At 35.3% G+C, this 16560-nt stretch overlaps 2 protein-coding genes across 3 annotated transcripts; both read left to right on the top strand.

The window, feature by feature from the left end:
* The first annotated feature begins 93 nt into the window (after window positions 1-93).
* On the top strand, window positions 94-6175 carry LOC139970652 (vesicle transport through interaction with t-SNAREs homolog 1B-like). The gene is made up of 7 exons (XM_071976527.1): window positions 94-429; window positions 896-954; window positions 1583-1693; window positions 1934-2023; window positions 2289-2462; window positions 3176-3237; window positions 3721-6175. The coding sequence occupies exons 1-7, from the start codon at window positions 330-332 to the stop codon at window positions 3815-3817; spliced, it is 693 nt and encodes a 230-aa protein (XP_071832628.1). The 5' UTR covers window positions 94-329; the 3' UTR covers window positions 3818-6175.
* Window positions 6176-7629: 1454 nt separating this feature from the next.
* On the top strand, window positions 7630-16218 carry LOC139971126 (JNK1/MAPK8-associated membrane protein-like). Of its 2 annotated transcripts, none has more exons than XM_071977334.1 (9): window positions 7630-7788; window positions 8393-8499; window positions 9004-9158; window positions 10070-10149; window positions 10650-10770; window positions 11219-11388; window positions 11804-11880; window positions 12416-14171; window positions 16119-16218. In XM_071977334.1, the coding sequence occupies exons 1-8, from the start codon at window positions 7734-7736 to the stop codon at window positions 12611-12613; spliced, it is 963 nt and encodes a 320-aa protein (XP_071833435.1). In that variant the 5' UTR covers window positions 7630-7733; the 3' UTR covers window positions 12614-14171; window positions 16119-16218. The 2 variants fall into 2 exon arrangements, with proteins under 2 accessions (XP_071833435.1, XP_071833436.1); XM_071977335.1 differs by having other exon boundaries at window positions 8934-9158.
* The last annotated feature ends 342 nt before the right edge of the window (window positions 16219-16560 follow it).

The following is a 16560-nucleotide window of genomic DNA, read 5'->3' as shown; positions in this document are numbered from 1 at the left end:
TACAAATTTTAAACCTGACCATTTATTAAGTCAATAAAAATTCCTTTAAACAAACTATTTCAAGAAATTGTCTCCTTTGCAGTACATTTGACTTTTGAGCCTCGTGTTAAAGTCACGATATCTTATTCCTCATTTCCAGTCTTCCTGTTGAATGAAACGTATCGTTTTCCGCGTTCTTTTGAGAATTTGGTCTATTCCTGAACTTGGCAGATATGGCTAGGCCTAGTCAACAGCCAACCGGAAGATTTGATTCAACATGAATGTATGGAGAAGGCTTCTTTGCTTTACGGTTGTATTCGTGTTGTAATTCCTAAGGCTAAAGCGAAACCATGTCTTCTGAACGTTTTGAAACTTTTGAGGAGGATTTGAGGGTAAATCTAGAATCCACAAGAATTAAAATCGAAGAACATATACCAAATTCAATCGGAGGTACTGTTCCCTAACTTTGTTAAACTAAGTTAAGCTCTGGCTAGGCTAACAATTCTATAGCATATTTGTGTTAAAAACATGCACTTCAAATTCAATGTATCTGTTAACAAAGCACAAAATTAACGTTAGATTTACACTTTATAACAGCACAAACACTTTAAATTCAATAAGCTAATGATTATCAGGACGCCGTCAATTCCTTGATTCACTTTAGGTATTGGCTTGAAAAGTTGAGGTCTCTATTATTGTGAAGCAGCCATTAGAATTATGATGGTTCTGTGACATATATGTGCCAGTGTGTATAATTATAGAATACTAGGCAACAAGCCTGAGCAAAATAACTTCAGGAGGCCCTTCTGGATTTGTGATATGATGTCAAGTTTGATGAAGAGTTTGCTATGCATGATTATATAATTTTTGGAGAAATCTTGTATGTAAAATTTTGTTCTGAAATTTCTTTCTACAGAAGCAAGAAAGAAATTAATCAGAGATGCACAAAGACAAATTGAGGAAGGCTCTGTTTTGGTAAGTGAGGTTTTCTTTCTGATAAAGAAGTGCATTACCTTAAACTGCAAAGAACAAATCTGATGTCGTTTCATCATATTTGTTTTTTTGTTGTAAATATTCATAAAATGGAGGGGGAAAAATGTATGTATTATTAAAGAGTAATAAGAAATTTATCTTATGGCCAATGTGTTTTTTTATTTATATGAATTTCAGTCTGTTTATATCCCAAGTATTCATTGATCATTCATCCTATAAAGAATTTTACGAATTGCCTCAAATTCTTGGACTGCTCAATTTGAAATCACACAAGGGTCTATATGGTTGTTGTTTTGTAGGCTACACAGAACATCTTCAACTGATTCACAGGGTAAGAGGGTCACCAAAACTGCACCCTGAAATTATGGAATGCTAAAAATATCCATGCATCTGATGTAGTTTGACCTTTCTTCCATTCAAAATTAAAACTTACAATCCACCCCCCCTCCCCCGCCCCAAGTTAGTCTTGCTTCCTCATTACTTCTCAACCCTCTCGTACACCCCTACAAGAAGGTATACTTAGGAAATTTACAGGACATTTTCAGTCTTGGTGTGGAATATCTGAATCAGTAAATTATTTAAACTTGGATTCTAAACTGTTCATTTGCAGACAGAATCTTTGGAAGCAGAGGCCAGAAGTGCCCCAGGAGGATATAGGTTACCCATGATGTCCAAAGTCAGAAATTACCAGAAAGAATTAGAAAAATGTCAAAAGGATTTGGTAAGTAAAGTCTGTCAGGATACAAAATAAATCATGTCATAGATTTTATAAAAGATATTGACAAACATTTGTAATGTACATCTCTTTTGGGACAAAAAGATTGCCACATGTTTCTTGATGGCTAGGTCAAATTGTGTTAAATGATGTTGAGCATTTCAGGGGTGAAAACAACATTCAAAGGAGTTGTTGCTCCTCTATGATTATGTTCATCATGTTCATGATGTTTTATCTCTTCTTCAGAAAAAAGCCATGTCTCAGAAAGGCAATTCTCAATATTCTGGCAGTTTGGACACAGCTGGGTTCTTCTCTCCTGAAGTTGTAGTTCAAGAGGTAAGCTTCTTAATTATTGATTTAGTACAAAAATTAAAAATTTGCAGCAAAACCGGTGTGTTGCCTCTTTTAAATATGATTATAATGTTTCATAGATACACAAATATGAAAATGACTTTATGAATTCAGGAGCTAAATTTGCCATAATATATTCTGAGAGGAGGTTGATCTCTAGACTGCAATAGTTAGGAAAATCAACTTTTCCTGTCGTTTTTTTGCTTTTTCTTACATCATCTAATAATGCAGTTCTTCCTAATTTTTCCAGAATTCAGATAACGTTAACAGGGAACAGTTGATGGAGGGGAGTCGGATACTACATCAAACATCTGAACATATAGACAGGACACACAGGATTGCCCTGGAAACAGACAAAATTGGAGAAGGCATTATTGAAGACTTGGATGGGCAGAAGGAGCAACTCATTCGAACCAGGGACAGGGTATGAGAAGAGAGATTGCATATTTGCTAGGGATCATGATTTAATAATTTACATAAAATTTGCTTTCTAGTTCGGGTCTGGCTAGTAAATAGGTGGCTTTTTGGAATGTTACTCTTTCTTCTCTACTAAAGATATAAAATCATCTCTTACAGTACAACTTCCATTGATAGAAATGAAAGACCAGATATGTCTATGTTTTGTTGGTCAAATAGAATTAAATATAGTCCAATTATTTTAAATCTGCATCTGAAATAGTAATGCACTCTACAGCAACTAAAACCAAAAGCTACAAATGTTTTTTTGTTTTTTTCAAAGAACTGGATAGTGTTGTTGCAATTTTTGTTATCTTTATAGGCTGTGAGAAACAACAGAGTGTTTCAAGTGTGGTTTCAAAATTAATGCTATTGTATTTAAATGTTAGCTCAGAGTAGATTGGTTAAAACTTAAAAGTATGTTCTTGTTGAGTCATTGTACAGTTTGAGCAGAACATCAACAAACTTTCACCTTTTTTGATAGTTTTGATTTCAGTTTTCATTGATTTGTATAAAGTTTCCCAAATGTTTATCCACCATGTTGGTCCTCTTCCTGCCCTCTTGGTATGGTCAATCTCTTTTCCCCTCAGTAGATCATATTTTATTGACAGGATAATATTTTATATAATATTAATAATATATATAATATTACTTAATATTAATTTTTCCTTCAATTTTCAGCTGGAGGACATGGATGCAAGTATTTCAAGCAGTCGCAAAGTTATCAGATCAATTGGTAAAAGGTAATGAACGGTAAAACTAATTTAATTTTGTAAATTGATTGATATGTAAGATAGCAAAATTATGATAAGCAGTACGTAACATCAACTATTACTTAATTGTTGAGTTAAGCTAATTAGTTTGATATCCTTGATCGAAAGGAGCTTTGTTAACATTTTAATTTTTAGTATGTTTAGGTTAATAAAATTGTGATAACAATTAACAAATATCAATTAATTGATGAGTGTGTTATTACAACAAGATGACAAGTTAAGCCTATTTAATTTCTTGTTGGGCTTCAGTAACTGATGTTGACTTTCAAGATTGTACCCAAAACCATTCTTAACAGGGTTTTTCTCTTTTTACATTTCTGAAAATTTTAAGCAGTCTTTCTGATTTTTGTAAATTATGACCCTAGGTGTACACTTTTTGTTTGGGTGTGGGGAGGGGGGGGGATTCCTTAAGTTTTATTTTATTTTATTTTTCTTTACCTTTTCATTTTACAGAGTGATTACCAACAAACTCCTTCTAATATTTATCATCTTGCTTGAAGTCGTTATCTTGGGCGTGGTGGTTTACTTGAAGTTCTTTAGGAAGAAATGAAGATGCAAGGCATCTGAAATGAACTAATATCCAGTGAGTCTGTTAAGAAGGGCGGCCATGTTGTCATTGATGAAGAAGAAGATGAAGAATGCTATAGATGAAAGTCAGAATTGGTGTCTCATCAGACTGATCAAACTGTTCTCTGAACCATGGTACCTCTTGTTGAGATGATGAAGATGCAGGAGAGAGGAAGTAGTGACAATGACTTGAACCTGTTGTTTGAAATAATAGGCTGTTCAAGCTACTGCTTCTCAAACGTTGAGTCTCTGTCTGGGACGTCAAGGTTGAAAATGTGTATATAAAAGAATTTATTGTGTCAACAAGAAAATTTTCCAGATGTGTTGAACTGTCGATTGTCACAGTTTGCTGCACCTGTGTCTAATATTCTTCAAAATTCAAACAGTGCATCCTGTAGGTCGTATATATATCCACATAGTGAATTACTTTTGATACAAAGAGGTGATTTTCTGCTAAATATAATGTGACTTGAAAGTCTGCAAAAGTGGTATAACGTCAAATAACTGGAAGTGTAAGGACAAGATGATTTCTTTCGGCTTGAAAGATGGCTCACATTAAAGCCCAAGATTTTTTCATCGATTGTCCTTAGACCAACTAGCGTTTTTATATTAAAGGCATTGAAGACTCGTCCCAAACCGCATGCGGCCAACTGAAAAAGTTAACTTTCTGTTGCTTGCAAGTGACGTTTTGTTTGTGTCGCTACAAAATGCAGACAGTAATGAAACGTGATACCTTAATTGTTATCTTTAGCTGGACCTGAGATGTCCATCGCTGTATCGTTTGTATACTGTGTTGTGGGTATTGACCGCAGCTGTATGTACTGACTGTACACTAGTGTCTAATTACAGACGGTGAGCTACTGTAACACTCCTATATAACAGTGAGGCAGGCCTCTGCAATGGTTTTTAAAAGTACTTTTGGTGACTGACTAAAAATCTACTCGCCAAAACGCAATACGATACCTCATTCGAAACTAGGTCAAATTACCGGCATTAGACGTTTCTTTTTGCGCGAGTCTTCACACCCTTTAAGTACCCTCTCATGTAATGGTCTTCACTATTTCTGCCAAATATTCAAAAGAGGTTGTAAGATGGTCACCCTCGGTCAAGCATATCTACTCTTTTGTTGTCACCCTCATAGCATTATTTTTCATAACAGGAACATTTCTTTACCTTATTTCATACTCTTCAAAGGCTTGTAATAATGTTTTGAGGGTAAGAACTCTTAGGAAACTGCTTTTAGAAGTATGAAGAAACTTTAAGCTTGCTTAAAATTTGAGGAGAACAGTGGGGAAACACCTATATAAAATATGTTGAAAGATAGCAGGGTCAGGTCATCTTAATTGAAAAAACGATACTATTGACTGTCACTGAAGAGAAAACGGTCATAGAAGCTTGCTTCAAGACTCACGATTCGTAACTAACGAAATCCAAGTGATGTAGAAACACCATCCATTTTGATAAGTGTTAAATTCTCCAAAGGAAATTAAAGGTGTATGTTACACCCATAATCTGTTGTGTTATTTATGACCATATATATATACTGGTCAGGAATTTATGTGAAAGTATAAAATCATGCTACAGTTATAAGGCAGATAAGTAAAGACATTTTATGCATATTAAGTTACCCGAAATGTAGTATATATTCATATGAGTGATTCAGTAAATTATTGAAAACGTTTCCCAATCATAACCAGAAAGAAAGATTTGAAAATACAATGGACAAAAATGAAAAGAAATCAAATAAGGTAGTCATATTTTTTTGGCACTTTTACATTCAGATGAAGACGACAGATTTGAATGTCATGCAGTGTAATACGATGTTGCGCATTTTGTTTTTACGATCGAGCCAAATATATTTGATAATGATGCAATCTGAAAATACTGAATCTCTAAGCTTTCAGTGATGGGATCATTTCGAGCATTAAAATATTAATAAGACAGTAAAGTTATGATGTCATAGACACCCTCTTTATGGAGTAATAGAGGGTTTAGCCAGTCATTACAAGTTACATGTAGTCAACGGTATTTTGAGTTATTTAAATACATTTAAATATAGTTCTCGACTAATAGTGGCACATAGTATGCCATCTGAATATCGATGTAAGTAATGGGGATGGGCAAAGACCTTTCCAACATTGAAAATGTTAGGCATTTCTCTGTAAAATAGTTTCCCTGTTGGTAAACTTAGGGTGCAAATTTTATTAGAGCACAAATATATATTCCCCCTGTGTCCCACCCCTCCCCACCTGTAATGAACTCTTCTCCATAGATCAAACTTATTATAGATAAGAATATATATATATATATGTATATATATATATATATATATATACACACACACATATACACACACACACACACATATATATATATATATATATATATATATATAAGGACCTTTTTTTCATAGTTGCTAATGAATTATGCTTGATGCCTTTGTTATTATTTTGTACTGTTTTTTTTAAGTTATCACATGTGCAATGATTAAATCAATTATGTTATTGCTTCATTCATCATCTACCAATTTTTGAAAAGAATAGAAGCACAATAAAATGTTTATTCAATAATATTTGTCTAAAATTTCAAATAATTTATTCTTTGACTATTAATTACCAGCTATTTAGTTTTGTCCATATTTAAGTTTATGACATGCCATTAGACAGGCTTTCGGAATTGGCATGGCACCACAATCTAAGGGGGGGTGGGGAGTGGGTGGGGCACAATACCAATGTCCTGTAACTTGTGAAGTTTGTGTACACTTGGTGGCAAGAATTGGCTGGCACACATTACTCTGCATGAGGGGCAGGAGCAGGCAGGCATGGACCCCAGATCCCCTACCTGGCATCTGGCTCTCTGTACCCCACCCTTCAACCCTCTGGTGTCCTGTTTTACTTTTGTATATATTATTACTTGATGCAGATTAATTATGACAATATCAAAGAAAAATGGATTCATAACTCAATTTCTCATTTGACGCTAATTAAAAAAAATAATAAAAGCTTTCAGTTACATATGCAATGTTGTTGGATTCATGTTAAAAGTCTTGTGGTGCTTCACACCAGTATTGTTTGGGTGAGGGTGTATGGACATGATGGCCACAACGTCCTCCATCGTCAGACGGGGACTATTTGCAAATTCAAAAGTATTTAATAGCACAAACTGGTTATTAAAGTAAAAAAAAACATGGCATTCAATACTAGGTCTATTTCACCTTTACTTTTCTGAGACAGGAGCGGAATATTTTTTTTACAAAACCACTGACAAATGCATTTTATCCATGATTCAATGAGGCGATTTCCTAATCCTTACCCAGGAAGTGATGTGGCCCTTGCATGCCGATGTTTTCAACTCCCCTGTAAGGGGGCTCTTCCAACAAACTTTTAAATTTTGAAATCTGAGGTATATTAATTAGTAGCTAGTTTACAAACTAGATATACACTTATGTTTTCGCGAAAGGCATTGCTGATAATTACTTTCGATCTGCGTGTGGGATTGGAGAGGGGAAGAGGTTATACATCGATCCCTCCTCTAGTACCCTTGCCCCCTCCCCCTTTCACCTTCAAGTTCCGCAGAATCCGCGCCGAATTTTTTTTTAAACGTTTTTACACGGTAAGTACATATACTCAAACGATAAAATTCGGACTCTTTTGACGAGAAGTTTAATAAATTAAAGGGTTGAAAATCCAGATGTTATTGTGGTTATTACAAAATGGTAATCAGCCTTTTCATATATTTCCCCCCCATATTAACCAATATGTGTGGTAAATCGTTAAGGTCGTGTCTCTTCTAAGCTTCCGTAAGTATTACAGATTCAGTGTTTTCATCGTTTTACCAGCAAAGTTAGCGTTTGTAAAATTTGTTAGTGAGGGGCATTTGTTCTTGTTCTTGTGGTTTTAATGCTAAGAATGAATTCCAGATACTATTTAAATCAACCAGACCCATTCGGGCCAAGTAAGATACCTTTATTTTTCTGCATTTTACTATAGACTAGTAACTTCTGAATAGTCACCGGTATATTAACATGCATTAAATTGCACTAAGTTGTAAACATAGTTGGAAATGCACTAGCATGTAGACCTAGCCTACACCGAGTAGGCTACAGTATAGTATACGTGATATACCTTTTAGCTTTCAATGCTAACTTTGCAAATATATAACAGTGAGGCAGGCCTCGGCAATGATTTTAAAGGTACTCTCCATTTGGTGACTGTGACTAAAAATCTACTCGCTAAAACGCAATACAAGAATCAAGTAGGCTCATACTATACAAAACTACAACAGCAATACTTTCTAGTATACTGTACTATAAACTAAGGTTAGGCAGATACATGTCAGAGACTCACTAGTAACCTGTGAGCTCAGCCTGTTCCTTGTAAGTTGTAAAAAAAATGTAATATTTCAGTCATTGACACTTAGCTTTTTAAGGCAGTCATTTGTAGGATTGAATGTGATAATTGCTCATCCAGTGGTGACAGACAAAGTGTTTTTCTAATTATTTCTATGTGCACAGTGTTACTTTTGTTTGTTGCATGATTTTATCAATCTCTCTTTCAAGTGTCAAGCAGTTTGTTCCAAGAAGGTCAAAAGACTTGCCCGGGGTTATATTGTGGAAGGACAGTGCTCTCGTCTGAAGGTGGTGAAGCAAACTATTCCGCTTGTGGAGTAAGAAAAATACATGATTCATTGCAGTATATATCTTAATATTTCCTGAAAAAATCCAAGAGTAGTCTAAAAAGTTTTGAACAGACCTGTGCAGTAACTTGGAAGCAGCTTTATTCATTTGGGTCAAATTGTGACAATGTAAGCAACAGAGAAACAGGCCTCAATGCATGGCTTAATGGAGTAAATACAAGTAGATTTTGCCATTTGTTAGTTACTAAAATGCAAAGCTTTGAAGCCATAAGAAAAAAGAACAAATTTAATTAATTTAAAATAATTAAGAAAATAAGGAAATTGGTTAACATTATCTTAACACAGAACTGCCAGTTGAGCAAAAAAAGGTAATAAAACATTACTCATGTACTGTAGTCTGTAATTTCTGATACATTATCATATTCAAATCTTTGTGATTGATGGCACATAATCTTATATTTCAGTGTCAAAAACTGTGGTCATTGTTGGTTCAAGACCTCTAAAGTCCTACATTTCATGTCCGTTTCTGTCAAGGCTTGTCCACGTGGCTATCAACCGAACAGTGAATCGCTATGTACCGAATGTGCAGATGATATGCGTCTATATGACTGGCTCTACTTGGGCTTCATGTGCCTCATCCCTCTGATGCTCAATTTCTTCTTCACAGAGATGTTTGCCAAGAAGGCAAAGTAAGTTCAGAAATGTAGGGACAACTATAGGGCTCGGATGGTCTAGGGTTTGTGGATTTTGGTCGGTTAAAAAAATACGGAAGGTTTCATCTTTGTATGGTTTTACATGTACATGTACAGAAGCCAAGAACTAGATTGATCATTGCAAACATGTTAAATTTGACTACATTTTGAATCTTGCATAGATTTTGCAATATGTGATTCCCAATCAATTTTCCCAGGGATAGATTCAAGCCGCCAAGTTCATTACATATGAACAGTTGCTACAAAATACAAAGCTGATATGAAAAGAACTTCAATAATGGTTTATATGTGTCTACTGGAAAGTCTTCTGCGTGTCCAGGGAGTACTTAATCCAGTATGGCATCACAAAATGCTATGCAAACATGAGCAAAGTGCTATACAAGTGTAAAGATGTGTAGCAGTTTATATTGTACACAAGAACCATCATATTAAATAAGAGACAAACCTCAGAAGCTTGAAAACTGATTCACCAGGGTCAATGCAAATAAGTTTGCTTGGAAGAAGCTTCTGTTGTGGAAGGTCAGGCTCTTTATTTCATATATGCAAAATTCAATGGTTCAATGCGTTTGACTGAAGAAATGGCACGTTCATTTGTGCTTTAATTGTTATGCCCTGTTTTATGTACTGTATAAATACCTGACAACATTGAAATTAAGGCAACTATAGCATTTAGCATTTTCCATACCTGTTGGCATTCCATGTCAAAAGTGTCATTATCCCCAGGACCCTTTCTGATGATTACACATATAAACAATTAAACATATAGTTGTGCAGTAATATAATTTGATACGAGAAGTATTTCCTTTTGAATGTATTTCCTTTTGAATGTATTTCCTTTTGAATGTATTTCCTTTTATTGTATTCTTGTTCCATTTTCTTTATTTCAGTGTGATTCTACTTCATGTGTCCAGTATCCTTGAATCGATAATTGCGGCTGTTTTAGCCCTTTTAGTTGTGGACCCAAAAGGTAAACAATCAGTTCTTTAGGAAAAATTGCAGAGGAATTCCCAATTGACTATAAACAAACTAATTCAAAAAATCTTGTTTAGGATTGGCACACATGCTCAAAATTTAGAGATGAAAAGTGTTTTGCTAAAGTAAGAATAGTTCTGCCTTTTTCATTACTTCTGAATTCAAATTCCAAATTTAAGTAATCGAATATGTTAGAATTTGTCAGATGAAACAAAGCTCACCGTAGTTTTCAATGTTAAGGGTTTTGGTAGGATACATTTGATGTAAATGTCACTCAAATTATCCTGCCATGATATATGCAGTCTGAGTGATTTTGTGAACCTTTAAAAAACAGAAGGACAATTTAGTGTCTCGCTAGATTTGTCTACCATTTCCTTCTGTATGTTGGAATCATGAAATTATCAGTTAAGCAGTGGTTTGTTTCTTTGCGGTGTATTCCTGTGAACTTGGCATTGATTGTTATTGTGCTAACCTTTGTTTCCTCTCTTCATTCAGGGCGAATGAACCTTAATACTTGTCGAGTGAAACGATTATCTGACTGGTACACAATGTTTAAGAATCCCCAGCCGAGCTATTCGGTGACTTTGCATTGCACTCAGGAAGCAGTATTCCCGCTGTAAGTTTGAGAAGACAAGGCCATGCAATTTGAGAAGAAATGAGAAAATAAAATTCCATTTACCCAGTAGTGTCAGACTTGACTAAAATGTTTTCTTGAAAAGTCTTTTGAGACTGCACATTCGTTTGATAGAAAAAGACAAGAATTTTGGCAATATCTAACTACTGTTATTTCTTATTTATGGCCATGAAAGTTGTATAAAGTACTAATATTATAAGTACCTAATATGCTGAAGACCCCATGATGCCTCCTCAAGATTGTATCAAGACAGGCTCTGTTTGTCTTATGGTAGTAGCCTCCGTGAAGCAAGTGTTATCTGTAGACTACCGTCTCGAAACCAACCATTTGTCTTGTAGAACTTTTCAAGTCTTGCTAATATTATGTAAAAACATTATTTTCTGTATGTTTTTTTTCCAACATTTTTTTTTTATCTTCTCCACTTCCCCAGATTTTCAGTGGTTCTAATATATTATGCTTTTAACCTAGCTTTGATGATGATTGTCAGACCCATGCTCTCCTACAAATTCTGCAAAAATCTTGGCCGTAGCTCAATTTATGCTGCCCTCTATTTTCATCCCATACTTGTTGTGTTTCATGCAGTCTTTTCTGGCCTTGTTTGTAAGTATCATGTTTTTTTTTTATGTTCTATTCTCTTTTTTTTTATCAGTATCAAGCCATGCACAAAAGTCCTTTTGCAGTAAATTTTTATATGACGCTTTTCTCTCTAAATTATCATCAAGTGATGATAAAAAAAAGTTGAAAATTTTCTCATCTGACAAATTTTCTCATCTTCAAGAATGACGTCAATTTCTTGTTTTTGACAATATATTAAAATAAGGCATGAAGTAATATTTGATCATAATTACAAATTATTACTATAAATGGCATATCCCCATAAGCTAAAAGAAACATACTTATAAATATAAATACCGTCCTCAAGTTGTTTATATGTTTGACATAATTCCTGTAGCCCAGTTAAAGAGACATGTGTGTTTTCTGAAGTAAATTTGCTTTTAATTCTCACTTGGTGCAGATTTTTCCTTCCCGTATGTTGTAACCGCTGCGTCCTTGACAACACATGCGGTACACTTTGCCTTTCAAGGTATACAGGTAAATAATTTGAGCATTTTCTTGCTTCTTTTCTAAATCAGTTAATTCATTAATTGTTTAATTCAGTTAAGAGTTTTGCTTCCTCTAAGATTCATCTGGAATACTTAGCAGATTTTTTGCAAAGTTATCAACAAGGCAGTGCAGTGTGTAAATGTCACAAAAATGTGGTTCTATGATCTCAATTTAAATCTTATTAAGAGCCATCATTTATTGACTTTTGATTAATTGACAGGAATACTAAGGATAAAATGATAAATAAGGGTTTATATATATGAATATGGGGCAGGGGAAAGTGAGCGGGCAGGGTGGGGCTGTGGAAGAGAGGGGGGTATATTTCAAAATTTTCTTGTTCATGAGAGGTGTAAAAATTGTTGCTTTATGTAGTATTTCTTGCTGTTGGCAAGCTTTGTTAAATTTATTCTCCAAAAGAAAAGGGTGAAAAAACAAGGTTTTTATCTTATTTCCTTTAATCTTTTGCCTGTCATTTACACTTGTGTTTTAATGAAGAATGTATTCATTGTTTCTGTTTGTATAGAAACCAATGCAGTTACTCACTAAGAAGAGAAGTTTGGTGATATTGCTTCTTCACTGGCTGGTCCATGCCTTCAGCATCGTCGCCATCACAGAATTCAGAAAACCACTCCGGGATTCTCTTCTCTTCTTACTTCTCCCCGTCCCAGCTATGTTCTACCTTCTCACCGCCAAATTTACTGACCCGTCGGAACAGACCTGATAGGACACATTGGCATTAAACACAAAATCAAAGAGATTCTTCGTTCTATGCATAGATATGTCCCGATGTAGCTGATAGACGGTTAAAGTTTGAAGTGACTTTGAGTTGGTTGAGTGGATGTAGGAAGGAGTGACATTGGAAACCATAAAGTCAACCGTGGTGTGACGTTGAGCGGTCCTAACCTGGCTGAAGGAGGAACGTACAATGTATGAGCTACAGGACATTTGACTCACTTGACATATGTAGGGTGTTGATGCTAGTTGTCATTTTGAGTAAATGTCATTCATGCAAATAATTAGATGATAAGAGAACAGACTTGTAGTACAAGGACAACCTCATGAATACAGGTAGAAGTTGGATCCTGTTGGTATGAGTACAAGTATGTGCACAAGGCTCAATTAAAGCCTGGTTGTTACGTCATAATCACAGGTAGCAATTAGATCCTGTTGGTATGAGTATAAGTATGTGCACAAGGCTCTATTAAAGCCTGGTTGTTACTTAATGAATACAGGTTGAAGTTGGATCCTGTTGGTATGTGTACAAGTATGTGCACAAGGCTCTATTAAAGCCTGGTTGTTACTTAATGAATACAGGTAGAAGTTGGATCCTGTTGGTATGTGTACAAGCATGTGCACAAGGCTGAATTAAAGCCTGGTTGTTACTACATAATCACAGGTAGAAGTTGGATCCTGTTGGTATGAGTCCAAGTATGTGCACAAGGCTCAATTAAAGCCTGGTTGTTACTACATAATCACTGGTAGAAGTTGGATCCTGTTGTTATGTGTACAAGTATTTGCACAAGGCTCAATTAAAGCCTGGTTGTTACTACTTAATCACAGGTAGAAGTTGGATCCTGTTGGTATGAGTAAAAGTATGTTCACAATGCTCTATTAAACCCTGGTTGTTACAACATAATCACAGGTAGCTATTGGATCCTGTTGTATGCGTACAAGTATGTTCACAAGGCTCTATTAAAGCCTGGTTGTTACTTCATGAATACAGGTAGAAGTTGGATCCTGTTGGTATGAGTACAAGTATGTGCACAAGTCTCTGTTAAAGCCTGGTTGTTACACTAGAACTTACACTAAATGCCCGGAGTACTAGTACAAGTAGTACTAGAAGTGGCGATTCCAGGAGGGCGAGCAATGATTCTAGAATGCAGGCACCAGTACAGACTCAGTACAGGTCTGCAAGATAGTAAATAGAACTGCTAAGGTATTTACTGTAGTCTTGTTGTTAGACTAATGGTACGACAGGGGTGATGGTAGTTACAACAACAAATTTAAAGGTAGCTCACTTATGAAATATGCTTGGGGGTCTGGATAATGTAACGAAGAAACAGTGTTTTTAAACTTAAGATTAGTCAGACATGTTGAACGAGAGATTGGCATGTTTTGTCTTCGGCATAACAACAGTATGCTAACACATATCAAACTTACGGTATGATATATGTTCAATATTACACAGTTATGAATGGTCAAATCATTATGAGGATCCAGATAATTATGGGTTTTGGGTAAAAGCAGTCAAGATACTCCAGTGTTTACTGTATGTGTATGTAATGCCACTGAGCCAACTAGTCAACCCCACAGCATTAATAAAACAAAAACAAAGCAATTTGAATTTCACTAGTTGATGTTTATTAAGGGTCCAAGCAGAATTACTGGGTATCAGGCCAGTAATATGACAAAGATATCTTTTACTCAAGATATGAATAGATGAAAAACAGATGAATTACACTTTCTTTTTATATGCAATTTAAATCAACATAAAAGGGCGGTGGAAACTACTTAAATGTGACCTTTACTCTAGCACCTGGAAAAACAACAGATAAGAGGAAAACATATCAGTATCTGACAACATCAAATTCCAATCAACAATCCTGACATAATACATATTAATGTTATTTTATGCACACTTACTATTTAAAGTAATTCAAGGCTGATTGTACCAATAAGGGAAAGTTGTTTTTGGTAATTTAACCTCAATGAAGTACTATTTAAAGTAAACATCAAACAAAACAATTAGATCCCGACATTTTAGCAGATCTCCAAATAACACCACTTGAAGAGTATTCTCTCCATGCAAATTTACCCATATCCAGGTCTGGTTGCACAGTTAAGGCAGATCCAGAGCCAAATACAATGGAGATCCCTAAACATCATACTTGAGCCTAGCTCAAGGTCAAGCCAAGATACAGGGATGAAATCTCCACTCTTAATTTAGAGTACTAGTGCAAGGCAACAACAAAATAACCCAACTGAATTTGACAAGGCAATTCGTATGACATATGTGGAGGGAAAACAAACTAATCTTACTAACACAACTAAATTACCCTTTGGACAACCAGTAAAGGTCAGCCAATACGATAACATCAGAAAAAGGGGTTGAAGAATATACTTCCAGTAAACACATAATCTCAATACTACAGAGACACCAAACTACTGTAGCATGACCGTGTCAAGGTCACAATACAAGAAATCCTAAAAAAATGTCATAAAACATCATACTTGGAAAATTCATACACCATAAATACATATATAGTCTTAAGACTATCTCAAGACTATCCTAGTGAAGCCCAGATAACATGGATGTGAAAATGGCAAAGTAAGGAGGATACAAAGTATAATAACGGCCCTGGGGCATGGGAAAGCCTGGGCCAAAGCTTTATGGTAGAAGCCAACAAATAATGATCAGCACCATCAAAAATACAGTTCAAATCCCAGATCCCATTGCTTATAACCAATAAGCTTTTAATAATCAATAAAATATTAATCCTCTGCTTTTCAGGAACAAAACAACTAAAAATATTTAGATATCCAGCTATCCCACACACTCTAGCCTGACTATCGAGGGCGCGGCCATTTTGGATGAGTCAACACCAAGAAGAGAAAGAAAGAGGGCGCCTAACCACGATTAAATATAACGCAACGGTGGGGAAACCTGACCTAGCGGTAGCAGCGTTATTTAGAATGTTAAAATGATAACTCTTCCATAACAATGGTTCCTTGACATATTAAATTTATCCATGATCTTAAAAGCCCGATATAAATATGAATCACAAGTATTCAGACGAAATCATAAATTTCAAGCCTAATGTCACAAATCACATATGTATACTGTGTGTCCCAATCCTATTGACACCACCCACTGAAGGCTATCCTAACAGGTAGATGAATTAACGATCTTTCAGAGGATTTTCCCTGCATTATTACCAAAGAAAATATAGTCAATTTGCAGAAAACACATGAATACAAAGTAAAAATAAGTATTTACCCTACATTCCTGGCAGAAATAGCCGCGGAATTTAACAGAACTGAAAAAATGTACGTTTAAAAGGCAGAGGAAACTTACACGTCTGCACTCAATCAGAGCAAGAACAAGAGATAGAGCATGGCAGGACAGAGATGGTAAAAAGAGGGGCAAACAGGGTCACATGACAGGATGCAGAGCTCTAAGCTCCTCCCCTAATTGAAGGGTGTTTAAGCCACATCCCTACATGTAGTTACCATGGTGATGTCATCATGTATATATAGTAACATATTATGGAATTAAATGGAGAAGTCAGGAACTTCCGTTTATAGTCAATAAAATCATGAAATGTGCATTTTGAAAGGAAAACTGTGTACATTTTGTGTGGAATTTTTACTTTGTTTAGTCTGTTAGTTTAGTTAAGTAGAAAAAAAGGATCAGGAGGGACACTCAAGTCCCCATCAAGGACCTTATAGGAGAGAGAAAAAAACTGAAGACACAAACACTCAGACCCAATCACAATGCTTAAAGTACTTGTCCAAAGCATTCTTAAACCCATTCACACTACTTGCAAGTACAATTTTCTCAGGCAAACCGTTCCACTCATTCACAACCCTATTAGAAAAAAAAGTTATGCCGAATATTAATCCTACTTTGTGACTTTTGGAGTTACATCTACTATAAGCATACATAAA

This window comes from Apostichopus japonicus, chromosome 8 (genome assembly GCF_037975245.1).
Source record: "Apostichopus japonicus isolate 1M-3 chromosome 8, ASM3797524v1, whole genome shotgun sequence".
NCBI lineage: Eukaryota > Metazoa > Echinodermata > Holothuroidea > Aspidochirotida > Stichopodidae > Apostichopus > Apostichopus japonicus.
The sequence above is the reverse complement of the archived record's forward strand: the minus strand, read 5'-3'. Positions and strand labels throughout refer to the sequence as shown.